This window comes from Pan paniscus, chromosome 5, assembly GCF_029289425.2.
Source record: "Pan paniscus chromosome 5, NHGRI_mPanPan1-v2.0_pri, whole genome shotgun sequence".
NCBI lineage: Eukaryota > Metazoa > Chordata > Mammalia > Primates > Hominidae > Pan > Pan paniscus.
Window position 1 is genome coordinate 39,300,182 of NC_073254.2, and position 27,512 is coordinate 39,327,693.

Consider the following 27,512-nt stretch of genomic DNA (forward strand, 5'->3'; position numbering starts at 1 on the left):
TGTATTTTTTTTTTTAAGAATTTAGACTTTCACCCATCTATGTTTTGCAATGTGATCTGAAGTTCTAACTTAGCTCTTCTAAATGAAAGCAATTTATGCCAGAATAACCCTTTTCCCACAGAAATGTACTATTGTATTACCTCTATGATGTATGCTACTATTAACATCTATTCTCATTTTTTATTTTATTTTTGAGATGGAGTCTCACTCTGTTGCCCAGGCTGGAGTGCAGTGGCACGATATCGGCTCACTGCAAGTTCTGCCTCCCGGGTTCGTGCCATTCTCCTGCCTCAGCCTCCTGAGTAGCTGGGACTACAAGCACTCGCCATCACGTCCGGCTAATTTTTTGTATTTTTAGTAGAGACAGGGTTTCACCGTGTTAGCCAGGATGGTCTCGATCTCCTGACCTCGTGATCCACCCGCCTCAGCCTCCCAAAGTGCTGGGATTACAGGTGTGAGCCACTGCACCCGGCCCTCATTTTTTATTTTTAATGATTAAAATTATGATTAACATTTAAACTTTTTCGTTGTCACTACAAAGGGAATATTATATATAAATATCTTTTTTTAGGTGTTTAAATTTTGGCACTCCTGATATAAATAAGATTCTGTTACTTCTAATTATTCTTGCTGGCTTTTTTTCAAAGGAAGCAGATATATTCTTGGTAATTCTTGGTGGAGTGAGAAGCAAATGGAAATCTGTTTTCTTCTACACAAAGAGGAAGCAGCAGCAGTAGAGCCAGAAGCAGGAAGCAGATAAAAAATTTAATCTCATCATGGACACAAAAACATACTAAAACAAACCATAAACAAATAAAATTCTTTATTTAAATTTCTCTTGTGGGGAAAATATTTTTCTTTAAAGCACACTTAAAAGTAATTTGCATTTACTTCCTGTAAAGCATTTCCATTTTACAATTAGCAAAACTAAAAGGCTATGTCTCTTCATGCATTTATTTTTGTTAGAAAAATGTCCCATGGTGCTATCAAACCGATTTTAACCATCATCAAGCTTAACTTTGCCTCTGTTGACAACATGACTACAAACATGAATCAAAAAGGAGTTAAGGAATTTTAAACCATAAGGTTTCAATTATAACTTACCAATTATGTAATTAGCTGACAAAAATCAAGTCTGATGTAGAATAGCTGTCATCTACTTAACTGCAGATAATCATGGCATTTTCATTTAAGATGATCTGAACTTATGAAATAAAGGATCCAGTCCCAAGAACTCAATAATCTCTTATGTTTTCTTTTGAAGACTTATTTTAAATATTAACTATTTCGGTGCCTGAATGGAAAAATATAAACATTAGCTCAGAGACAATGTGGTACCTGTTTGGAATCCAGCTGGCAGCTATAAGCACCGTTGAAAACTCTGACAGGCTTTGTGCCCTTTTTATTAAATGGCCTCACATCCTGAATGCAGGAATGTGTTCGTTTAAATAAACATTAATCTTTAATGTTGAATTCTGAAAACACAACCATAAATCATAGTTGGTTTTTCTGTGACAATGATCTAGTACATTATTTCCTCCACAGCAAACCTACCTTTCCAGAAGGTGGAAATTGTATTTGTAACAATCAGGACAAAACTCACATTTGAAAAGCATTTTACAATATTACATCTAAGTTGCACAGAAGACCCCAGTGATCACTAGGAAATCTACCACAGTCCAGTTTTTCTAATCCAAGAAGGTCCAAACTTCGGGGAATAATGTGTCCCTCTTCTGCTGCTGCTCTGAAAAATATTCGATCAAAACGAAGCTTACAAGCAGCAGTTATTCCAAGATTAGAGTTCATTTGTGTATCCCATGTATACTGGCAATGTTTAGGTTTGCCCAAAAACTCCCAGACATCCACAATGTTGTTGGGTAAACCACCACATCTGGTAACCTGAAAAGAAAAAGAATACTCTCTAAGATACACATAGCCTTTTGCCCACTAACTTAAAAAAAAAAAAAAAAGGTGTTTTTGCTATTACCGTGCAAGAAATTATTAATGCAGAAATGCAAAACAATGAGATACATTATAAAAAGTACTATGCTGCATAGTGGTATGTAATATAAAAATATCAAGACAGCCAGAGGGGTTTGGAATTTGCCCCTTCTCTTCTGCCATAAATAGGTTCCTAACTTTGGGTTTCAGATAAAACTTAGAAGGCTGAATATACATGGCCTGTTACTGCTGTTATCTGTTTTTAAAAACTGAACTCAACTGAAAAGAAGGCAGAACTGCCACTCTACTTTAGTCTACAACTTCAGAAGTATAGCATTCATATGATCCAAAAATTTCAACTGCCTTCAGTTTTATTTGAAGTTTATTAATAATATTAATTCTGTTTGCTCATTCACACTCCAGGATTTAAAAAAATTGTTTGTGGTAAAATATACACAATATAAGATTTATCATTTTAACAATTTTTTTTTTTTTTTGAGGTGGGAGTCTCACTCTGTTGCCCAGGATGGAGTGCAGTGGTGCAATCTCGGTTCACTGCAACTTCCACCTCCCAGGTTCAAGCAATTCTAGTGCCTCAGCCTCCTGCATAGCTGGGATCACAGGCATGTGCCACAATGCCTGGCTAATTTCTGTATTTTTAGTAGAGACGGGGTTTCACCGTGCTGGCCAGGCTGGTCTCGAACTCCTGGCCTCAAGTGATCTGCCCACCTTGGCCTCCCAAAGTGCTGGGATTACAGGCATGAGCCACTGTGCCCAGCCATTTTAATAATTTTTAAGTGTACAGTGATGTAGCATTAAGTATATTCACATAGTTGTGCAACCATGACTACCATCCATCTCCAGAACCTTTTAATCTTCCCCAACTGAAACTCTGTACCCATTAAACACCAATTCACCATTCCCTTATACCCCCAGTCCCTGGCAAACACCATTCTACTTTCTGTCTCTATGAATTTGACCAGTTTAGGAAATTCATAAGAGGAATCATATAGTATCTTTTCCTTTTTGGATTGGCTTCATTCACTCAGCATAATGTCTTTAATATTTGCCCATATTGTAGCATGTGTCAAAGTTTCTTCATTTTAAGGGTGAATAATATTCCACTGTATACATATAGCACATTTTGTTTATTCATCTGTCAGTGATATTTGGGCTGCTTCCACCTTTTAGCTACTGTGAATAACACAGCTGTGAACATCCATTGGTAGACAAAATACATTCAAATCCCTGCTTTCACTTCTTTTGGGTATTTATACCTAGAAGTGTAATTGATGCATCACATTAGTAATTCCATGTTTAATTTTTTAAGGTCCTGAAAAATCCCACTGTGTCTCAACTGAGCTATAGGCAGGGAGAAAGAGACTTTGTTTCAGACCTGGAGGTCTGGACATGGTGGTGGCAGGAAAAGTGGGTTAAAAAGGCTAATAAAAGCCAAAAAAGAAAAGGAAACCTCAGAAAAAAAGAGAGTCAGGAACAATTATCATGGTCCAATCTTTCCATTGTTCTCATATTGCACCTAGGAATACTGCAAAGAAACAACCTTTTCTAAACTCTTCTACAATCATTTTCTCTACCTTTCTTTCTAATCCTATATATATATATACACACACACACACATATAGTTTAGTGTTGTCTATTTCTCATGCACAGTTTTATTTTCCTCCAAAAAGAGCCCCTTCTTCCCCTAGGCATACAGCATAGGCTAAACAAATATTCGCTGAATTGCAAGGTCACTTAAGACATTTTGAGTGACTAAAGGTCCTAGTTTTAACAGCTTTGGTCAAAGGAACCTAAATTAGTCTCCATAGCAATAATCTGTCCTCAAACATCAAACTGACTTTGTCACTCACCTCTCGATCCCTTAGATTTGTATCTCCTGCAAATATAACTGTAGCTGACTCTGGAGCCTCTTGCATTTTCTTTAAAACCATTTTTAACTGATTCATTCGTTCCACAGCATGCCCTCTGGTGCTCTCCAAATGGGATGTCATAAGGCAAAGCTCATTTCCTGACACATTCACCTGCAGCAGGACAAACAGTCATTAAAACTGTCCACTGACTATTAATACTGAACTTTAATAATAAAATCAGCAGATTGTTCTGTCAAATGGTATATATTTACTAAACTGAAACTGTAAAATCAGCAATATGCCTATCCCTCCGGATCGAAAGAAGTATTAAAGCACTAACCCTGTCCCCAAAGACGACGGTTTAGCAAGCACGACCTACCCCCAGATGTCACCTCCACTGTGAACCTTTCCCCAGTGTCCCCAGGCCATCAGCGGCTCCCTCCTCAATACACCTAAGGCATGCTGAACAGACTGTTTCAAAGCCCCCTAGGCTAAATTAAAAGGACAATTATTTCCCTCCTACAAAGCCATAAGTCATTTGCAAAGCAGAGATGATTCTTATTTATTGCTGTATTATTAAGGGCCTGGCATACAGGTATTCCAAAAAAGTCAGTTAACTGAATGAATGAGAATCATTTACCATTTGCAATTAAGACACCAACAATGTACAATCTATCATTATACTAAGTGTCTGCAGAATCAAGTCTAATTCTTTCATATTGGTCATTCATGCTCTTCTATAATCAGGAGCCTACCTACTTCTCAACCTGTCACATTTGCCTCTCCATGGCCCCTACACTCAACTGAATAGAATGCTCATTCATACTCATACATGTACACCTCTTGCAACTTGCAAAAGTTTGCTCATGGTGGTTTCTCTACTTGGACTCTTTTTAATATGTATGTCTTACATATTTTTCAGGGTTCATTTCAAATACCATCTCCTCTATAAAACTCCCACTAAACAATCTGGCTCAAAGTCATCTCTCCTTTCTCTAAACTTCCACACATCATTTATACCTCTCCTGTGGCACTTATGCCTTTCTTATGTTTTAGTTACTATATACACACTCTCCCTTACTAATCTATATACTATATCAGAGCAAGATCTATTTTTCATTTTTGTAAGTCTCATAGAGTAAAATATAGCAGCATGTATAGAGTAGAAAGTAAAAACATTACTTTAGGAAGCAAATGTGGAATGTTAACAAACTCTCAAATATTCTTAAGAAAACAATAGACTGAGAATTCTATCTGCATTTAAAATTTCTGTAAAACATTAATTTTAGAGAGTGTTAAAGACTATCTAAAAGAATCTACATGTGTGAAGCAAATTTTTCTCTAAAGGCAATGGTTTTAAAAAGAATAATAACAAAACTATGAAAAAATCTTTTTTTAATAAAACACTCAATTTTTAAAAATTACTCACATGCACACATAAAAGGTTTCTCATCATTTTGGTACTTGGAAAAGGAATAATCTCTTGGCTTTTTAATTTCACTCTTGATTTCTTCAACATTATAGCTGTGAAATATCCTTCTTCATGACCTACAAATGTTTGTGGAAAAGAATTTAGGCTGAGAAGGTGAGAGTTATTTTCAGTTTACCACAAGTTTGCCTATTGAAGAATTTTATAGCAAACAGGTAACAGATATTTACATGGATCTAAATCTTTAAACTATTATTTCAAAATAGTCATCATGGCCAAACAAGTCTACCTCCTCCCTCCTAAATTTTAGCTAGAAGCTTAGAAGAAATAAAATAAAATTTAAAAAGTCCAGGCACAGTGGCTCATGCCTGTAATCCCAGCACTTTGGGAGGTCGAGGTGGGCGGATCACCTGAGGTCAGGAGTTTGAGACCAACCTGACCAAAATGGAGAAACCGTGCCTCTACAAAACACAAAATTAGTCGGGCGTGGTGGCACATGCCTGTAATCCCAGCTACTCGGGAGGCTGAGTTAGGCGAATCACTTGAACCTGGGAGGCAGAGGTTGCGGTGAGCTGAGATCGTGCCATCGCACTCTAGCTTAGGCAACAATAGTGAAATTCCGTCTCAAAATAAATGAATAAATAAAAATGAAAAAAAAAATGTAAACAAGTGCCAAAAAATAATGCTGCCAATATCAGATGAGAAAATTTGAGAAATTTCTGAAAGACACAGAGTAGATGAGATGAACTGTGGCCAGCTGATATCCACTTACTACTTCTCATACTAGAAGTTCCAGAAAAATGATAGTAAATGAATAAAAATCTAGAAAGATATAAACCTGCAAGAACAGAAAATAGGAGTAGAGGCCATGAATGAAAGCTTCCAATAGTTTTTCAGAAAACAGAAAACAGATGGAGAAGTGGTAACCGGTTTATCAGAAGAAAAGGAAACCACTTGAGTGACTGTAGCAGAGAACCATAGACAGGAAGCAAGCAGATTTGTTCCACCAAAATCTGGAAACACTTAGTGCTTGAACATAAAGGTACCACAAAAGGTAAGGTGCTGAGCTAAGAAGGGGAGGGCCAGTTCAAGGTCTGGATATGGGGTTAAACAACTCCCAGGTTTCCTCAACTCCTTAGAGCTAAGTGACTGTCCCTCTATTAACAGGAGACTACAGTTTTACATAGAACTAAATTTTAGAGGCTCCAGAGTCACCAGCCACAGGGAGGGGCATGCATGTTAGCCCACGGCTGATAGGTGAATGGGTTGAACACTGATTAAGTAAAGTGTGCCTACTCAGCTCCCTTCCCCTGACCTGCTTCCAGAAGGTAGGCAAAACAAGCACACCACTCCAGCCCCAACACCCAGAAGGCAGAAAGCTAAATAATTCTTTTTTGGAGAAACAAAATGGTCTCAGATTAAAGGCCTGTATATACCAACACACTGACAATTGTGGGTCTCCCTCAAATGAATAAGCAGTTTGCTCTACAATCAATCCCTCACCCCTGTCCAGTAAGGTAAACTACTTAGCCTTGCTCAGGCATACTAAACTGTAATCAACATTTTAGTGTTTGGTGTTTAAATGTGAACCAAAAGCCAAGGATCCCTACATATTTAAGGAACAGGTCTAACATGACATGATGGATACTGACATAACATAATCAAAATAAACAAAAAGAAGGAAATAAAAACAATGCAGGGAAAGAGATTAAAACCTAAAACAAACAAAAAACTAACAAAAAAGATACTGTATCCATAAACCAAGAAAAGTATGCCATAAAAAAGATATTCAGTGAATAGGAGGCCTAGGAAATTAAAATAATGCTATCTAAAAGTCAAGATAGTTGCCAAGAAAGTAGAACAGTCAATAGAGATAGGAGAATAAGAGGAAGTTAAGAAAATTCAAGGATCAACCCAGGAGGTCCACCGTTTAACAGAGGGAATTCAGAAAAATGGGAGAGTAAAAAAACTTAAGGGAGGAAAGAAGAGACAGGGAGAAAAGGAAAGAGAAATAATGAAGATAATGAAAGGAGAGGCGAGGGGAGTGGTGGGAGGGAGGGAGAGGGAAAAGGATTTTCCAACTAAGGTTTTCCACATATTAAAATTCCACAGATTAAAAGTTCCCACCAAGCATTCAGTACAATAGATTTTAAAAAGACCCAAAGAACACGAGGGTTAAAAAGAAGACCCTCAAAGCTTCCAGAGAGTAGGGAAAAAGAAAAGAATAAGAATTAGAATGGCATCAGCCTTATCACCCATCATCAATAATGGAAACTAGAAGACATTGAAGAATGCCTTCAGAATTCTGAAGGAAAACATCTATTTACCCAGATACCTATCTTCAGCCAAACTATCAAGAACTACAAAGCTACAACACAGACATTTTCAAATATGCTGGGATTCAAAAACTTCACTATCCATGCACTATTTCTTAGAAATTAATTAGAGAAGGTGCTCCAATAAAATAAGGAAGTAAACCAAGAAGGAAGCATGGGAATCAGAAATCCTAAAAGAATCCCCAAGAGAATACAAAAAAGTTCCATAAAGAGAGACACACACAGACTGAGAGAGAACCCTCTCCTTAGAAATTCTCGATTAAGGAGTCGATTGAAACTAAAAATCACATACTATATAAAAATGAAAAGTCAAAGAAAGCACTATACAGTTGACACTTGAACAACACAAGAGAACTTCAAGGTCCACTTATACAGATATTTTTTCAGTAAATACGGTTGGTCCTCTGTATCTGTGGGTTCTGCATCCACAACCAAATGCAGGTTGAAAATACAGTCTTCCCAGGACATGAAACCTGCAGAAATGGAGTGCTCACATATAGATGGGTTCTGCAGAGCAGACTGAGGAAACTGAGTATGTGCGAATTTTGGTATCCATTGAGGAACCCTAGAACCAATCCCCTGAGAATACCAAGGAAAGACTGTATATGAAAATCATGAGATGTGGCCAAAGTAGTATTTTAAATATATTTAGCAAAAACAAAATAGATGGAAAATTTAAAAACTAAATTACTCAGGGCAGAAAAAGTACAAAAAGAACAAAATAAATAAGGAATTATAAAATAAAGACTTTTTGAAAAAGCATAATAACCACAATGTGATTATTTCAGTTAAAACTTTTAACAACTGAATTTCACCAAAAAGGTGTTGTTTCTCAAATTTTAGTAATTTATATTTTCCTGAAAAATCATCCATTTCCTTTTCACACTATTAACATTAAGTTGTATAAAATATTCTCCTATAATTCTTGTAGTATTCTGTGTCTTGCTTATTTTTCTCAAACTTATTTATTTGTGCTTTTTCCTCTCTATGTCCCGATAGACCAACTTTGATTTATCTCTTTCACTGATCTGTTTTTCAAAGAAAAGACAAGTTGAATAACAAAAATTGTTACCTGTAATAATCTCATAATTACTTGATCTCTTCTTTAGGTAGCTATAATATGGGGGAATAACTTCCTGTAGAAATATCACATCTGGGCTGTACCTAATGAAAAACATCAATTTATGACAAATACCAAGTATACCATTTCATTTTCAGCTACCTAAATGAAGGAAATCCCACAACATACCAAAAACAAAAAACCCTCTAGGGCACCTAATATTGAGTGTTTATGCTGATCTTTGATAACTATAAAATGAGAAAGATGTGTGCTATTTATTAATGTAGTACTATAACAAATATATCAAAAAGAACTAGAAAAACTGACAATAGAAACCGCCATATTGAGAGACTTCAATGGTCCTACACACTAAGAGATGCTTTCAATGTTTCTTTCAATCCTCTTGAAGCAGTTATTATCCACAATGAAGAAAACTGTCCAGAGAACTTAAGTGATTTGCCCAAGGTCACAGAGCCAGCATGGGGCACAAATAGATCTTTTTGGTAGTTTTAATTTCACGTAGTTACAATAAACAAAGTTTAAGAAGAAAACAGTACTAAAAGGCTTCTAACGAAAATTAGTGTCCCCTCTTTGCTGCAGCCTGCAATCCTGCTCTCAGACGCAATCATCTTAATTCTTCAGATGTTTCTTCCCAGAGCTGGACATTGAACTTAGGTTTAATTCTAAAGCCCACAACCTTGAACTGTTACTTTGTATATACATAAGACACATTACTATTAAATAGAAGTGATAATACTTACAAAGCTAAGTAGGAACACACCCCTCGAGCCCTCTCTGACAGATTGTTTAGATCTAATCCATCAATATTCCAGGTAATGAGAGAGAACATGCTGCCATTTTCTTGCTGAGTATCTTCAGATGGGCTGATTTTAGAAGTGGTGGAATCAGTTGTTTCTTCATTGGTTAGGTCAACACTGGCAAGATCAGAATAAAACATGGCTTTGCAAATAATCTATAAATTGATTAAGAATTATTTTGTATTTGTAGCCCTCATTTTACAAACAAATTTTAAAAGAGCCCTAAAAGTGACACTGTCCTTACAGGGTTAACAAGAATTGCATGCCAGGTTCTAGACAGAAATATAATTGAGCATTAATCACGCTGCACTTTGGCCCACTTCTTTGTATGGAAAGTCATCCCATAGCCCTATATACTGACGACTTGCATCCCCATTGCTCCTATGGGTAGGATCTCTGACATCAGAATCATAAGGCTTTTGTTTTCTGCCCGGCCGCCCCTACTGGGAAGTGAGGAGCTCCTCTGCCCGGCCACCACCCCATCTGGGAGGTGTACTCAACAGCTCATTGAGAACGGGCCATGAAGACAATGGCGGTTTTGTGGAATAGAAAGGGGGGAAAGGTGGGGAAAAGATTGAGAAATCGGATGGTTGCCGTGTCTGTGTAGAAAGAGGTAGACATGGGAGACTTTTCATTTTGTTCTGTACTAAGAAAAATTCTTCTGCCTTGGGATCCCGTTGATCTGTGACCTTACCCCCAACCCTGTGCTCTTTGAAACATGTGCTGTATCCACTCAGGGTTGAATGGATTAAGGGCGGTACAAGATGTGCTTTGTTAAACAGATGCTTGAAGGCAGCATGTTCGTTAAGAGTCATCACCACTCCCTAATCTCAAGTACCCAGGGACACAAACACTGCGGAAGGCCGCAGGGTCCTCTGCCTAGGAAAACCAGAGAACTTTGTTCACTTGTTTATCTGCTGACCTTCCCTCCACTATTGTCCTGTGACCCTGCCAAATCCCCCTCTGCGAGAAACACCCAAGAATGATCAATAAAAAAGAAAAGAAAAAAAAAAAAAAAGAATTGCTTAAGATGTTTTTCAGACGCTGAATTCCAGCAGAAAGCTGACACCAACCAGTTTGAAGACACTCCGACAGGAACCGAATCAGCATGAGAATGCAGTTTCTTCATCTCTAGATCCCATGACTTCATCATTGCACTCTGACCAATCAACAATCCTCACACCTTGGTCCACTCCAAACCTCTTTAAGTCTCAAGCTCCAAACTTCTCAAGGAGAATCTGAAGTTTCCTCCAGTCCCCTGGTTTGGCGGCCTTACAATTAAAATTTTTTTTCTGCTGCAACCTTTGGTGTCTCAGGGTATTGACTTGCAAGCTGTACCTCAACTACCTGGGGCACATGTCCACAAGGTAGTCAGGACTTCCTGAGGGTGTGTCACGGGTGTGTCCTTAACCTTGGCAAAATAAACCTTTTAAATTGATTTAGACCTGACTCAGATACTTTTGGGTTCGTAGATAGATTCTTACTGTACTGTCCAAATGTTTGCTCACTTAGGCAGTTATAAACAACTTAATATCCTTCAATGACATGTGTCACTAGAATAAGTGTATAAACTATGATCCCAAATTAGACTCAGAAACGTAGGATTTCTAAATCTTTTTGGAATTTTTTAAAATCATATGTTAAATAAGATCTCATTGTGGCAGATAAATAGGAACTGCAAATTCTTTGCTACTCCCCTCTTTGAATGATGAAACCTAATGCCCCTCCCCTTTGAATCCGGACCTTAGTGGCTTGCTTACTACAGGGAAAGAATATTCTGGGACTTTTGAGGTTTGGCCTTAAGATAATCTGCCACTTCCATTCAAGGCTTTTGGAACACTCCCTTCAGGAACCCTGGAACTGCCATGTAAAAAGTCCAACCACCCTGAGACTGCCATGCTGGAAAGGACATATGTATGTGTTCCAGTCCATAGTCTTGACTCCACCATCTGCTCCCCCAACCAATACCCCAGACATATGAGTGGAGGGACAAACTTTATTAAAAGGTTAACTCCCAAGCATTTATAAACTATTCATGAATTTTAAAAATAGGTGTCTGAATTTATAATTTTAATGCCAACATTTTAACTTTTCTCCTATACACCACTCACCCAGGTTCCTCAAATATTAACATTTTACTTAACATTTACTTGCTTTATTCTTTTTATTCTGAACCATTTGTTTAAATATTTTTGTATTATTTCCTAAACACGAAGACATGCTTACATATACAGTTATGCACCACATTTGGAGAAGCGTGTCATTAGGTGATTTCATCATTATACAAACATCATAGAGAGAATTTACACAAACCTAGATGGTACAACAGCCTCCTACACACCTAGGCTATATGGTCTAGCCTACTGCTCCTAGGCTACAAACCTGTACAGCATGCTACTATACTGGATACTGTAGGCAACTGTAACACAATGGCACTTACTTGTGTTCTAAAAATACCTAATATAGAAAAGGTATAGCAAAAATACAGTAATATAATCTTATGGGATCATCTTCATTTATGCAGTTTGTTGTCAATTGAGATGTGGTTATGTGGTGCATAACAGTATACTCTAGTATGATCAACAAGTCAGAAGATTATCATTGATATAAGTTTTTCTTTTTCTTATTGCCTCCTATGGCTAGATTTAATAATATCTAAAGACCTAGTCCAATCTTGCCAATTGTGCTACTAGTGTCCTAATCTAGGATCACATGTTATATTTAGATGGCATGTCTCTTTTAATTTTCTTTAATCCAGAAAAGTTTTTCAGTCTTTGTCTCTCATGACTCTGACATTTTTGAAGAGTACAGGCCATTTATCTTACAGAATGTCCTTCAGATTGGGCTTATGTTTTCCTATTATTTGATTCAGATTATGCATTTTTTGGCAGGAATGTCACAGAAGTGATAGTATGTCCTCCGCAATGCACCATATCAAGCATCTGATATGGAGCTTTCCCATTCCTGGTGATGTTAGCTTTGATCACTTGGTTAAAGTGTTGTTAACCAGATTTCTCTAGTACAAAGTTATAATTTTCCCCATCATAGTAAGTATTTTGTGGGAAAGTACTTTGTGATTATGTAAATATGCTGTTGTTCACTGAACTTTCCTACTAGTTTTAGTATCTGTTGATATCTACCTGAAATAATTATCAATATGGCAGTTCCCAAATGAAGATTTTTTTCTAATTCCTCATGTCTTCCACGTTTAATAGATGGAGTTCTACTGTAAGGAAAAATGTTCCCTTCTCTCTTGGACAAATGTATTTATATCAGTATGTTCTTTTTTTATGGATTGTAATCTATTCCTACCAAGCATCCTGTTGCTTGGGTTATACCAGATTTCATGGGGAAAGGGTAGGCAGCTTTTAAGCTAGGTCTTGTGCCCTTCTGGCACGTCCCCAACATTTTCTGGGCACCTCCTTACTTTCTAACACCACAGATATCATAGGCTCATCTTGTACTTTTTTTGCCCCTGCTCTGGAATCAGTCATTTCTTTTTAACTTCTTTTTTAATTTTTACATTAAGCCCCTTTCATTCTATGAAATCAGTCATTTCTGAAAAGCCCTTGTTCCTTTCAGTGAAGAATTGTATTTAAAGGCCATGATCTGGGTGCTAGATGAACTTAATGTCAATTTTGTAGCATAAAATATTTTGAATTGTCTTCCTTTTACATAAAAATAACCTTCAAGAGCATAAAAAAAAAGTGCAAAACTTTCTTTTGTGAATTTCATCCTACCCAAAAGTTCTCTTATTCAACAATGAGCTATTAGACTTTTTTTCAACGTCTTACTGTGGGAGAAAGAGAGATCAGACTGTTACCGTGTCTATGTAGAAAGAGGAAGACATAAGAAACTCCATTTTGATCTGTACTAAGAAAAATTCTTCTGCCTTGAGGTGCTGTTAATCTGTAACTCTAGCCTCAACCCTGTGCTCGCAGAAACATGTGCTGTATTGACTCAAGGTTTAATGGATTTAGGGCTGTGCAGGATGTGCTTTGTTAAAATTGTGTTTGCAAGCAGTATGCTTGGTAAAAGTCATCGCCATTCTCCAGTCTCGAGTACCCAGGGACACAGTGCACTGCGGAAGGCCACATGGACCTCTGCCCAAGAAAGCCTGGGTATTGTCCAAGGTTTCCCCCCACTGAGATAGCCTGAGATATGGCCTCGTGGGAAGGGAAAGATCTGACCGTCCCCCAGCCCGACACCCAAAAAGGGTCTGTGTTGAGGATTAGTGAAAGAAGAAGGCCTCTTTGCAGTTGAGAAAAGAGGAAGGCATCTGTCTCCTGCTCGTCCCTGGGAATGGAATGTCTCGGTATAAAACCCGATCGTACATTCTATTTACTTGGATAGGAGAAAACCGCCTTATAGCTGGAGGTGAGACATGCTGGCGGCAATACTACTCTTTATTGCACTGAGATGTTTGTGTAAAGTCAAACATAAACCTGGCCTACGTGCACATCCAGGCATAGCACCTTTCCTTAAACTTATTTATGACACAGAGTCCTTTGCTCACGTTTTCCTGCTGACTCCACTATTACCCTCTAGTCCTGTCACATCCCCCTCACTGAGATGGTAGAGATAGTGATCAATAAATACTGAGGGAACTCAGAGACCAGTGCCCATGCAGATCCTCCGTATGCTAAGCGCCGGTCCCCTGGGCCCACTTTTCTTCCTCTATACTTTGTCTCTCCGTCTTATTTCTTTTCTCAGTCTCTCGTCCCACCTGAAGAGAAATACCCACAGGTGTGGAGGGGCTGGCCCCCTTCATCTTACCACCAGAGAGAAAAAGCCAAGTGATTCCATGCCTGATCAAAGATGTTATTTCCTTTTTATGAAAAGCATTAAAACCAGAAAGGAGAAATTATTAGCTCTTTATTTCTGTCAAACCTTGTTTCATAACTGAATTTAAAAATATATATACTATCATAGACAAAGGTGTTTGCTAATCACATTAGGCCCCTTACCTATCCAGCACACACACCTTTTTTTCCAAGTTTAAAGATGTCCAACTATAACTCAATCTACCTCATAAAACTGTAAACACAATCCCTACTTTCCTCAACAGGTGGACTGTCATGGGTGATGTATGGGGAGAGCATGATGGTGTCATTAATCATAGCTTATACTTACTGAGCTCTATATGCCAGGCACAATTCCAAGTGTTTTACATCTATTAGCTCACTTAATCCTTACAACCACCCCATGAGGAAGGGGTTGCACAGATAAAGAAACTGAAGCAGAGAGAGGTTACACAGTTACTAAATAGCACAGGTAGACTCAGAACCATATTACTATCCCCACTGCACAAAGAAATTGAGGCAGAGAGAAGTTACACAGTTACTAAATAGCACAGGTGGGCTTATAACCTTTGCATTTTGGCTCCAGAGTCCATGCTCTTATTCACTATGCCATCCTTTCCTTCTCTGTTTCACTGTAATCCAATTCCATATTGATATAGTTTGGATGTTTGTCCCCTCCAAATCTCATGTTGAGATATAATCCGTAATGTTGGTAGTGGGGTCCAGTGGGAGGTGTTTGGGTCATGGGGGCAGATCCCTCATTAATGTCTTGGTGCTATCTTCACGATACTGAGTTCTTTTTGCAAGATCTGGTTGTTTAAAAGTATGTGGCACCACCCCACCCCCTTGCTCCTGCGCTCTCCATGTGATACCTGGGCTCCCCTTTCCCTTCTGCCATGATTGAAATCTTCCTGAGGCCCAGCAGAGGCTGGGGCCATGCTTCCAGTAGAGCCTGCAGAACTGTTAGCCAATTAAATCTCTTTTCTTTATAAATTACCCAGTCTCAGTTATTTATAGCAACACAAGAACCTAATACAAATATCTCTGCAATTTATGCAACACCCACAATATTTAATATTTAATGCAGCAAGAAAAACCAGGCAACTGTATTAAAAATTTCCTCTTGGAAAAATGAAAAGGGAAATAAACTCTAAAACGCTGCTGTACAGAAATACTAAGGGAACAGAAAGGGACTGGCAAACTTTAGGGGCATGATTTGTTGACTTCATTCCTAAGCAGAGGAGGAAGTGCTTTTGTCAGTATATCTGGTGTCTTAGGTTTTATGTGTTAGGCCAGTGCTCCTCAATTTTAAATCACCTGGAGATCTTGTCAAAATACAGATTCTGATTCAGTAGGTCTGGGTGAGACCTAAGATTCTGCATGTCTAACAAATTCCCGAGTAGCAGTGGCACGCTGCTGGTCCAGAGTCCACACTCTAAGTAACAAGGCTCTGGGACACGGGCTTTCAATGCTGGCTCTGCATTAGAATTACCTGCACAGCTAATAAAAAAAAAAAAAGCCAATAAGGAATAATGGGCCCCACTCAAGACTAATGAAATTAGAATCTCTGGTGTTTTTTTTTTAATTCCCCAGATAATTCCAATATGCAGCTAAGATTCAGCATAGCTGTTTTAAGAGGATTTCCCTTGTCTCTCATCAGAGACACTGAAGATAGATTCTAATGTAGGGGACTAAATCACTTTAGTGTTCAATTTCAATTTTTGTTGATATCCCAGGAATTCACTCCAGAATTGAGATTCCTGCGCTATTCACTTAAGACAGCCAATGCCCTTGCTCAGCAGGGTTGAGTTTTTCTGGCCATAAAATCTTCCAATCAATTTTTTTTTCCTTTCATTTTTGCTAAAGCCAACATCAAAAATCTAATCAGGTCACAGGCCTTAGAAACACGCTGAAGTTTGCCCCTTCCCCATTTTTCTCTCTTGAGCAAACTAAACTTTAAAACCTCACTCTCATTCACACTTGACCTGAATTCTGAGAGACAAGAGACCACAGCCTAATCAACACCTTTGCTTGTTTTTGCCAATTTACCATTCCGGGGTAAGAGAATCCTAATAGCCATGACACCATTGATCAGCTTGATCCGCATCTTTTCTGAGGGCCTATTACAGGAAATCCACTTATTTTGTTACTATTTATTGGTTACAATATAGTCTGTTGCAACCAACAGACATTAACTCAGGTTGGTTTGACCACAACAGGAGAATTTATAAGGAAACAAACATGTCACAGAGCCTGGTACAGAAATACAGCCATGTTTAAGGAAGGGCAGTTAAGGGCTTTCTCTCAATCCTACACTTCAACTTCCCTCTGCTTCATTGTCTCTCTGCAGACCTCTGTTCTCAGTTTCTCTGTACACAAAAAAAGATATGAATCCTCACAGGTGCTAAGTTAACATGTTACAGTTCCAGCTCCATAGGAAGACTCAGACTTGACTCTCTTGGTCCTAATTCTGAAACCAAGGAGAGGATCTGACTGGCCAGTTTGAGCTAGGCAAACACCTCCTAGTCCAACTTGCTCTGGTTAGTAAAACGGGAGTCAGAGACAAATCACTGTGGGTGAGTAGACAATTCCCCAACAAGAGGCAAGACAGAGAAAGGAACCTAAAGAAAATATCTTATCACATCTGTAAGCCAGTGTAGCTGAAAAGACCAAAGGGAAAATAAAGTCTCCACTATGAACAGTCAATTTTACAGGTTGTACATATAGCTGGGAGAATTGTATACATTCAGTAAATATTTATTGGGAGCTTATTATGTGTCAAATGTTGTGTCAGACTTTGGGAAATTAACAATGTACAAAACAGATACTCCTTACTAGATGTGCAGTCTAGTAGGAGACATAAAATAATGAACAGCAATTATAATACGGACTAAGGTATTGTAACAGAGGTCATGCAGGATGCTATAAGAGTACCTAAAAGGGGACTCTTACCCAGAGTTAGGACATCAGGAAAAGCTTCCTAGAGATAAATCATGTCTCAGCTTGGGGCTTTAAGACAAATATTAGCAAGGAAGGGAAAAGAAAAAAATTCCAGGCACAGGTAATAAAGATCTTTACGAAGTTTCAAAGACAGGAGAAAATGACCCGTTGGAAAAAAGTAAAAGTTTGATAGGTCTGGAACCTGGAAAGGCAGGTTCTAAGTTATGGAGCCAAATAGTAGAGGGCCTTGTAAGGCAGCTACACTTTTTAAGAGCAGTAGTGCAGGAACTGGAGAGGGGCACTGAAATAACAGGAGTAGGTGTGCATTAAAAAAAAATAACAACAACAACAAACGTATTATTCTGGCTGGCCAGCCTAGGGCCTAGAATAAATAATACAGGAAGCAAGGAGACTTCCAAGTTGCCATTTTTCGATAGAAGGTTTAGCCTTCGTTCATTTGTTTCAAACCTCTCGCTTACTTATTTCCTATCATTTGAGTTAAACATTACATTTCCATCTTTTCCTCCCTGGACCCCAAATCACGTTCGAAGCGACAGTCTGGTGCAGTGTTAGATCCGCTGCTGGGGCGCAACTCCGCGCAGCAGCAGCAACGCAAGCCCCGCTCCTCTGGCTACGCAGCTTGGAGATCTGCCTCAGCATCGTCCGCCCAGCTCCGCGGCAGGTCCCAGGACGCGCAGGGCTACCTGGTATCAAACTGCCTCCGTCCGGACTGGCTCCCGCTCCCCTCATCACTTACTAGGTTTTGGGCTCAGAGATGGTTTCAGGTCGGCGTTCCAAGGCGCTCTCCTCCACCGGAGGCTCGAAGTAGGAGTTCAGAGCCCTCTGAAAAACAAAGGCACAAGGGATGAGGTTTGTGCGCTCCACCGACCTAGGTAATGGAGCCGGAAGCGAGGACAGCAAAAGCGTACTTCCATCTCCCAGTCGTTCTCGGCCAGGAAGCACTGAGCCACAGCGGCATCGCAGCTTGCGACCGAGGCAAACTCCACACACAGAAGTCGCCGCTTTTTCACCTCGGGCTCGCCCTCTTCCTCCGCCGCCTCCCTCCCGCCCTCCAGGCAACTCCCCAACTCCATCTTCTTGCCGCCTCTGCACCGCCCCTTTAAGCGGAACAGGAGGCCAACGCGCGGCTCTGCGCAGGCGCCTGTGCCATGGCGCTCCCGCATCAACCGCCCGGCGGGGAAATGCGCTCCGCTCTCGGAAAACTGGTGCAGGTGCGCAGGAAGGGAGCCGCCGGGGCGGTGGGTGCGAAGCGCGCATGCGCGCTTCGTCACAACGGTGCGAGGAAGGTCAGTGAGCAAATCGCGGACCACCGGGGCTGCCAGCTCGCCTGACTCCCGGCCTCTTGCGCTCCTAGGGGCGGAGAAGGGTGCGGGCTCTTCGCCCTTTGTGTCCTCCTTCTTTCACTAACTTCTGGACTTTCCAGCTCTTCCGAAGTTCGTTCTTGCGCAAAGCCCAAAGGCTGGAAAACCGTCCACGATGACCAGCATGACTCAGTCTCTGCGGGAGGTGATAAAGGCCATGACCAAGGCTCGCAATTTTGAGAGAGTTTTGGGAAAGGTATGGGAAAAGTATGGGAGAAGCCGTGGCTTCTAATGAAGGAAAAGAAAGCACCGTGCTTGGTGCCGTTGTGAGCTTTGAATAATTATCTCTTGTTAGGTTGTGTTCTAGTACGCCTGTAAATTCACCTTAGTAATAATGATTATTACTTTAATGGAGCCCCTAAATATGCTGGGTCGAACGCGTAAGTTCTCTATCTAAACATAGATAAGTATGGTTATGACTCGTGGAGACAGAATTCCTCAGTTCCAAGGCTGGGAGGGACTTTGGAGTTTGATCCTTCAACCAACAAACGTCTGCATTGCTCCAGAGAAGAGTAAGAGAAACCTCTGCATTTAAGGCACATTACAGTCTAATTCTCTAGGCTCTAGAAGATTAGAAGATAAATAATTGCAATAAGGTACAAAAGCCAAGTGCTTGGTAGAGTGGTGAACGAAGGGAGAAGTTGTTCCTCTGTAGTGGTTTGGGAAATTTCTCAAAGGCACGCAACTCCTGAAGAAGTAAGTTAGCCCTTGGAGGAAGACTGAGTGCTTTTCTGAGACCAGCACTCACAAAGCCCGAAGGTGTTTGTTTGTTTTTGTTTTTTTAGGATGAGGTTTCACCCTTGTTGCCCAGGCTGGAGTGCAATGGCGCGATCTCGGTTCACTGCAACCTCCACCTCCCTGGTTCAAACGATTCTCCTGCCTCACTCAGCCTCCCGAGTGGCTGGGATTGCAGGCATGCGCCACCATGCCCAGCTAATATTGTACTTTTAGTAGAGACAGGGTTTCTCCATGTTGGTCAGGCTGCTCTCAAACTCCCGACCTCAGGTGAAACGCCTGCCTCCGCCTCCCAAAGTGCTGGGATTACTGGTGTGAGCCGCCACGCCAGTCCTTGAAGGTGTTTGTTTGTTGTTGTTTTGAGATGGAGTCTTGCTCTGTTGCCCAGGTGAGAGTGCAGTGACACGATCTCGGCTCACTGCAACCTCTGCCTCCCGGGTTCAAGTGATTCTCATGCCTCAGCCTTCCAAGTAGCTGGGATGATTACAGGCATGCGCCACCAAGCCTGGCTAATTCTTTATTTTTATTAGAGACAGGGTTTCATCATGTTGGTCAGGCTGGTCTCAAACTGCTGACCTCAGGTGATCCACCTGCCTTGGCCTCCCGAAGTGCTGGGATTACAGGCATGAGCCACCATGCCCTGCCAAAAGCAGGGATTTATTGAAAATGAAAGGACACTCCTGTGTTTGGGGTGTGGAGCAGCAGCTCAGGGGCCCTAATACCCCATTGAAGTCTCCTATTGGCCACTTGGTACTCATCTCATGTAAATGAAGTGGCTGTGAAAAGCAACCAATGAAAGGCTAAAGTGAAGTTACAAAGTTGCCCTTATATGCAAATGAAGACGTGGCGTGCAATCAGATGGTGAAGTGAAGTTACATAGTTACACTCCTATGGGAAGATCTGATTGGTTGCAGAAAGAATAATTTTTTTTAAGGGATAACTTACTTCTTAGCGTAATTTTGCTTTTTGCAACCAATCAGAGGTACTTTCAATTTCCCATCTGCCACACAGAAAAGGTGGGGGTTTGGAAAGGGAGAAGCCTCTGGTTCTTTTGTTACTTGGTGTGGGAAGTTAGGGTTTTACTTTCAATTTAGTTCTAGGAAGTCAGCGTGAAACAGCCCTAGGTTCCCTGCCTCCAGATCCTATTCTCCTGCCTCGCTTGTAAGAAAATCATGTTCCATAAGAAGCATTTATAACTAAACCTTGTGAACCCCCAAAATTTGAGACAGGTCTCAGTTAATTTAGAAAGTTTATTTTGCCAAGGTTGAGGATGCGCACGCAGTGACACAGCCTCAGGAGGTCCTGACAACATGTGCCCAAGGTGGTCAGAGCACAGCTTGGTTTTATACATTTTAGGGAGATATAAGACATCAATCAATATATGTAAAATGAACACTGGTTGGGTTCGGAAAGGCGGGACAACTTGAAGCGGGAAGGGGGCTTCCAGGTCACGGGTAGGTGGGAGACAAATGGTTGCATTCTTTTGAGTTTCTGATTTACCTTTCCGAAGGAGGCAGTCAGATACACATTTATCTCAATGAGCAGAGGGATGACTTTGAATAGAATGGGAGGCAAGTTTGCCTTAAGTAGTTCCTAGCTTGAATTTTCCTTTTAACTTAGTGATTTGGGGGCCCAAGATATTTTCCTTTACATTTGCCCCCTTTTCTTTTTTTTAAAAAAAAATTTTTTTTGGAGAAAGCATTTTAGAAGAAAAATGAGTCTTTGGTCCCAGATTTCATCTGATCTCTCATGCTAGGATGGTTTATTCCTAGACAGGTAAGTCCCAAGTTATTAAGAAAGCTAATTTTTAGAAGGCTGTGAACTCCCATGTCCTGTGAAGAGAAAATAGGGGGAGGAAGGGTGAAAAACAACAAACAAAAGAACAATCCTGGAAAATATACATAGGCCACGTTATTCTGAAGTCCATACATCAGTAGGCAGGTATGAAAGTGGCTTATGCGTGTAAATAGGTTGCTGTTATTTTCTTCTGAAGTTTAAGTTGTCTAGCTTCAGTTTGCAGGGCTTTACAAAAGCACAGCTGTTTTCAGTGACTCCTAATTAGGAAAAAAAAGGAAAAGAAAGAAGAAAAAAATTTAAAATATTATTTTGGAGACTTGTAGCCAGGAAAAATTAGAATTCAGCCTAAACTGTAGAAAATAATAAAAATTGAAAAAATTAGGCAAGACTAGTATCTAACAACAAGTGGACTGTAAGTTTTGAAACAATTTTTCTCTCTCCAGTTTTCCATTTTTACTAAAGACAAATCATGGTAGGACTGATTTGCTTTATTATATTTGACCAGATTATTTGTATAAAGTGTAGCAAGAATAATTATTTTTCACATAGGCTTTTTAAAATTGGCTTTGAAGGAACTTTGTTCCATAGAAGGAATCTCAGATAAGATTCTTTTTAAAGCCAAGCTCAGCCATGGATTTGTACCATCAAATACCTATGAGTAGGGTGAATTTCCTCTTTTTGATGTTCCATGATAAACCAGGGGCTCCTGGACCTGTCAGAAAATGACATTCTTAGCACATATCAGAAACCCTGTACAGGGACTTTGTAAAGTGTGAGGCCAGTTTTCCCAAGGGCTTTTATTGGCTCCATAAGTCAGGTTTGATTACTTAAAGGAAAGTACACCTTTCCACTCAAAGCCTTGGTAAAATAATCAGTTTCTCCAACTGTGTCCTGTTACAAATGAAAACAGATTCTTATTGCACTTATGCAAATAACTGTATTGGCACAAGTTAAGAATACTCACAAATAGTTTACAAATTCTGGAGAAATCAGGTAGAGAGAAACAAATATGCTCCAAATTTTGTTGATTGGAGTATACTAAATTGTTAAAAGCTGTCAATAGCTCAAAAGAAAAGTTTCAAGGCTCTGAAAAACAAAGCAAAAGATCAGCAATGTTTAAGCAAAAAGTCAAAAAGATTAGTTCAGTCCCCTTAGTTAATTCCTATTCTGCTTGATATTCATGAGCATTTTAGCTCTCCATGAGTTCTGAAAGTTTTTCCTCTATTCTCATGTAACAATCTCCAAAGTTAATGGAGACCTGCATTCAAGAGGAAACAACAGGTGCTGGAGAGGATGTGGAGGAATAGTTACGTTTTTACACTGTTGGTGGGAGTGTAAACTAGGTCAACCATTGTGGAAGACACTGTGGCGATTCCTCAAGGATCTAGAACTAGAAATACCATTTGACCCAGCCATCCCATTACTGGGTATATACCCAAAGGATTATAAATCATGCTACGATAAAGACACATGCACATGTATGTTTACTGCAGCACTATTCACCATAGCAAAGACTTGGAACCAACCCAAATGTCCATCAATGATAGACTGGATTAAGAAAAAATGACACATATACACCATGGAATACTATGCAGCCATAAAAAAGGATGAGTTCATGTCCTTTGTAGGGACATGGATGAAGCTGGAAACCATTATTCTCAGCAAACTATCACAAGGACAGAAAACCAAATACCGCATGTTCTCACTCATAGTTGGGAATTGAACAATGAGAACATTTGGACACAGGGCAGGGAACATCACACACTGGGGCCTGTCATGGGGTGGGGGGATGGGGGAGGGATAGCACTAGGAGAAATACCTAATGTAAATGACGAATTAATGGGTGCAGCAAACCAACATGGCACATGTATACATATGTAACAAAACTGCACGTTGTGCACATGTACCCTAGAACTTAAAGTATAATTTAAAAAAACAAATTCAACAAAGAAAACATTATCAAGAATAAAACACTTAATGAATCTCAAAAAACAACAACAGCAACAACAAAAAAAAACACTTTCTAAAGAGGACCGAAACAACACAATTGTGCGTGGATGACTAAAAGTTTTAGGGCAGCCATAGTCAAAGACACAATTGACAAGGAAATTTGATACCTCTCCTCTGTAGCACACAATAATTTTAACGTAACAATTATGATTATTACTGATAATGTACACTAGGTCATATCAGAATTACAGGAATTTCCCATAATTTTGAAACACATACCAATAACATATTTATACAAATACATCTCAAAGAAAGCCAAACACTGTCGCATATTTGACAATGCTTCCTGTGTAATTTTTGTACCAAATAAGCCAAATTATGCCATTTTTGGACTTTAGGGAATCTAATATCTTAAAGGACTAATTAGGTCAGAAAAAGACATAATTTATAATTTGATTTTGGAAAGTTTGTCAAATATCAAATGTTTAAAACACCTGATATCACAAAAATAGGATCACAGGTCATTATAAAATAAATCATTCATTTAACCAAAGTGATAACTCAAGGATTTCATAAAAAGGTGAAAACCTTCATTCTTTGAGAGAGGAGACTTAACTTTCCAAACAATAAGCCCTAATAAAAACAGCATGAAGCTAATTAGTTTAAAAAATTTTATAAACAATCTATAAAATTTTAAACTTGACCATAAGATATAACTTCTAACTGGGCGTGGTGGCTCACGCCTATAATCCCAGCACTTTGGGAGGCCGAGGTGGGCAGATCAGGAGGTCAGGAGATCAAGACCATCCTGGCCAACATGGTGAAACCCCTTCTCTACTAAAAATACAAAAATTAGCTGAGCGTGGTGGCACGTGTCTGTAGTCCCAGCTACTCGGGAGGCTGAGGCAGGAGAATCGCTTGAAGCCAGGAGGCGGAGGTTACAGTGAGCTGAGATTGAGCCACTGCGGTTCCAGCCTGGGTGACAGGGCGAGACTCCGTCTCAAAAAAAGAAAAGAAAACAAAAGATATAACTTCCATAAGCCTTTATAACCTTTATTAAGGAGTCAGTTAATGTGTCAAGAAAACCTTGTTAATCTGATTACAGGGGCCCATAAGCTGATCTTGCATCATTGTGCCTTTGACGTTAATCATTAATTTATAGAGAAACTGAACTTATTTTATCTTTCAAATTTGGACCTTACAGTCTTACCTGCCCACCTCTTCTTCGATAGTCTCTGGGCCTTGAGGAGTTGAATGCCTTTAATTTCTGGCCCTGTATCTCAGGAATGCAGTTTATTTTGATTGGCGTCTTCTACGGGGCCTGAAGATGACAGCTTCAATTGCTGTCAGTGTTTAAGATTTAGTAGGACTTGGTGTCCTTTTTAGACCCAGGAGTCAAAGCCCTGTAACCTAAGGTCACAAGGACTTTAAAATCACATACAGGAAAATACCCAGTTGTAATCATGTTAATTAAAAAATCTTTTTTTAATCTCAGTAAACATAGGAATTATTTCAACAAAATGTAAACTCTGTTAGGTCAGTTACCAAAAAGCAAAAGAAAAGACCTTCTGCAATGCACAGAACATGATGTTGGAAGAAAACACTTCCTTTAGACCTTTAAGACAGCGTGCCTTTTTAAAGGGGAGAGAAAGCTGAAAAAAAATGGCAAGATGCAATAAAAATTGAACTTTCAGTTTTAAAAAAAAAATTAAATTCTCCTATAATTTTTTTTTTGAGATAGAGTCTCACACTGTTGCCCAGTTTGGAGTGCACTGGTGCAATCTCGGCTCACTGCAGCCTCTGCCTCTTGGGTTCAAGCAATTCTTGTGCCTCAGCCTGCCAAGTAGCTGGGACTACAGGCACATGCCACCAGGCCTGGCTAATTTTTGTATTTTTGTTAGAGACGAGGTGTCACTACGTTGGCCAGGCTGGTCTACAACTCCTGACCTCAAGTGATCCACCTGTCTTGGCCTCCCAAAGTGCTGGGATTACAGGCAGAAGCCACCATTCGCAGGCAAATTCTCTTATAATTTATTAAGAGTAAGTTAACCCCTTAAGAAAAGTTTATTTTTCTAACCAATAATTTCGTGTATATGTGTCTTTTTTAACATAAAGCCCAGTCTCTAGAAAGAGCATTACAATTTCCTTTTAATTGTAAACAACATGATCATATACAATTTTTTTAAAACAAATCCTCTTATTGTGACATACACAGACCATTCATGACATGCTTGAACTTTTATCTTAGGACTAAATTTACCATACACTATTCTTTCTCATGTAAAATTATTTCTCTTTTAAGCTTTCTTACCACACACACAAAAAATTTGTTTTATAACTTCCTTTACAACATCTCTCTAATTTCCTGATTCCTTTACCTTGTTGTATACATAACCTTTAAATAAGTTTTGTGGGGGTTTTTTTTGTTTGTTTGTTTTTTATCTGAGACAGAGTCTTGCTCTGGCACCCAGGCTGGAAGGCGATGGCCCGATCTTGGCTCACTGCAACCTCCACCTCCTGGATTCAAGTGATTCTCCTGCCTCAGCCTCTCGAGTCGCTGGGATTACACGTGCACCACAATGCCCAACTAATTTTATATTTATAGTAGGGACAGGGTTTCACCATGTTGATCAAGCTGGTCTTGAACTGACTTCAAGTGATCTGCATGCCACGGCCTCCCAAAGTGCTGGTATTGCAGGCATGAGCCACTGCCCCTGGCCTAAATAAGCTTTGAATTAGACAAAACTTGTTCACCGTTTTTTGGGGGTTTTTTTGTTTGTTTTTTTGTTTTTTTGAGATAGAGTCTCATTCTGTCACCCAGGCTGGAGTGCAGTTGCGTGATTTCAGCTCAGTGCAGCATCTGCTTCCTGTGTTCAAGTTATTCTCCTGCGTCAGCCTCCTGAGTAGGTGGGATTACAGGCGCCTGCCACCACGCCCGGCTAATTTTCATTTTTTGTACATTTAGTAGAGACAGGGTTTCACCATGTTGGCCAAGCTAGTCTCAAACCCCTGACCTCAAGTGATCTGACTGCCTTGGCCTCCCAAAATGCTGGGATTACAGGCACGAGTCAGTGCACCCAGCCCTAGAGTTCAACTGTTTTTTTATTTTCTTATTATACTTTAAGTTCTAGGGTACATGTGTGCAACGTGCAGGTTTGTTACATATGTATACATGGGCCATGTTGGTGTGCTGCACCCATTAACTCATCATTTACATTAGGTATATCTCCTAATGCTATCCCTCCCCCCTCCCCCCACCCCACGACAGGCCCCGGTGTGTGATGTTCCCCACCCTGTGTCCAAGTGTTCTCATTGTTCAATTCCCATCTATGAGTGAGAACATGTGGTGTTTGGTTTTCTTTCCTTGAAATAGTTTGCTGAGAATGATGGTTTCCAGCTTCATCCGTGTCCCTACAAAGGACATGAACTCATCCTTTTTTATGGCTGCATAGTATTCCATGGTGTATATGTGCCACATTTTCTTATTCCAGTCTATCATTGATGGACATTTGTGTTGGTTCCAAGTCTTTGCTATGGTGAATAGTGCTGCAGTAAACATACATGTGCATGTGTCTTTACAGCAGCATGATTTATAATCCTTTGGGTATATACCCAGTAATGGGATGGCTGGGTCAAATGGTATTTCTAGGTGTAGATCCTTGAGGAATCGCCAGTGTCTTCTACAATGGTTGAACTAGTTTACAGTCCCACCAACAGTGTAAAAGTGTTCCTATTTCTCCACATCCTGTCCAGCACCTGTTGTTTCCTGACTTTTTAATGATCACCATTCTAACTGGTGTGAGATGGTATCTCATTGTGGTTTTGATTTGCATTTCTCTGATGGCCAGTGATGAAGAGCATTTTTTCATGTATCTGTTGGCTGCATAAATGTCTTATTTTGAGAAGTGTCTGTTCATATCCTTTGCCCACTTTTCGATGGGGTTGTTTGATTTTTTCTTGTAAATTTGTTTAAGTTCTTTGTAGATTCTGGATATTAGCCCTTTGTCAGTTGGGTAGATTGTAAAAATTTTCTCCCATCCTGTAGGTTGCCTGTTCACTCTAATGGTAGTTTCTTTTGCTGTGCAGAAGCTCTTTAGTTTAATTAGCTCCCATTTGTCAATTTTGGCTTTTGTTGCCATTGCTTTTGGCGTTTTAGACATGAAGTCTTTGCCTATGCCCTGAATGGTATTGTCTAGGTTTTCTTCTAGGGTTTTTATGGTTTTAAGCCTAACATTTAAGTCTTTAATCCATCTTGAATTAAGTTTTGTGTAAGGTGTAAGGAAGGGATCCAGTTTCAGCTTTCTACATATGGCTAGCCTGTTTTCCCAGCACCATTTATTAAAAGGGAATCCTTTCCCCATTTCTTGTTTTTGTCAGGTTTGTCAAAGATGAGATGGTTGTAGATGTGTGGTATTATTTCTGAGGGCTCTGTTCTGTTCCATTGGTCTATA

The 27,512-nt window shown here is 39.7% G+C and overlaps 2 protein-coding genes across 2 annotated transcripts in view; one reads left to right on the forward strand and one right to left on the reverse strand.

Annotated features, from left to right (window-relative positions):
- Nucleotides 1–808: 808 nt before the first annotated feature.
- Nucleotides 809–18,381, reverse strand: TDP2 (tyrosyl-DNA phosphodiesterase 2). The gene is made up of 7 exons (XM_003823199.5): nucleotides 18,127–18,381; nucleotides 17,955–18,040; nucleotides 9,399–9,572; nucleotides 8,650–8,741; nucleotides 5,242–5,360; nucleotides 3,813–3,983; nucleotides 809–1,899 (listed from the first exon to the last, which is right to left on the reverse strand). Exons 1-7 carry the CDS (start codon nucleotides 18,379–18,381, stop codon nucleotides 1,618–1,620), a joined length of 1,179 nt encoding a protein of 392 aa, XP_003823247.1. The 3' UTR covers nucleotides 809–1,617.
- Nucleotides 18,382–18,641: 260 nt separating this feature from the next.
- ACOT13 (acyl-CoA thioesterase 13) overlaps nucleotides 18,642–27,512 on the forward strand; it is a 34,522-nt gene continuing 25,651 nt past the window's right edge. Inside the window, exon 1 of the mRNA XM_003823201.6 lies at nucleotides 18,642–18,775. Coding sequence (XP_003823249.1) covers nucleotides 18,695–18,775 — 81 coding nt within the window. The 5' untranslated portion in view covers nucleotides 18,642–18,694. The remainder of the gene's footprint in view (nucleotides 18,776–27,512) is intronic.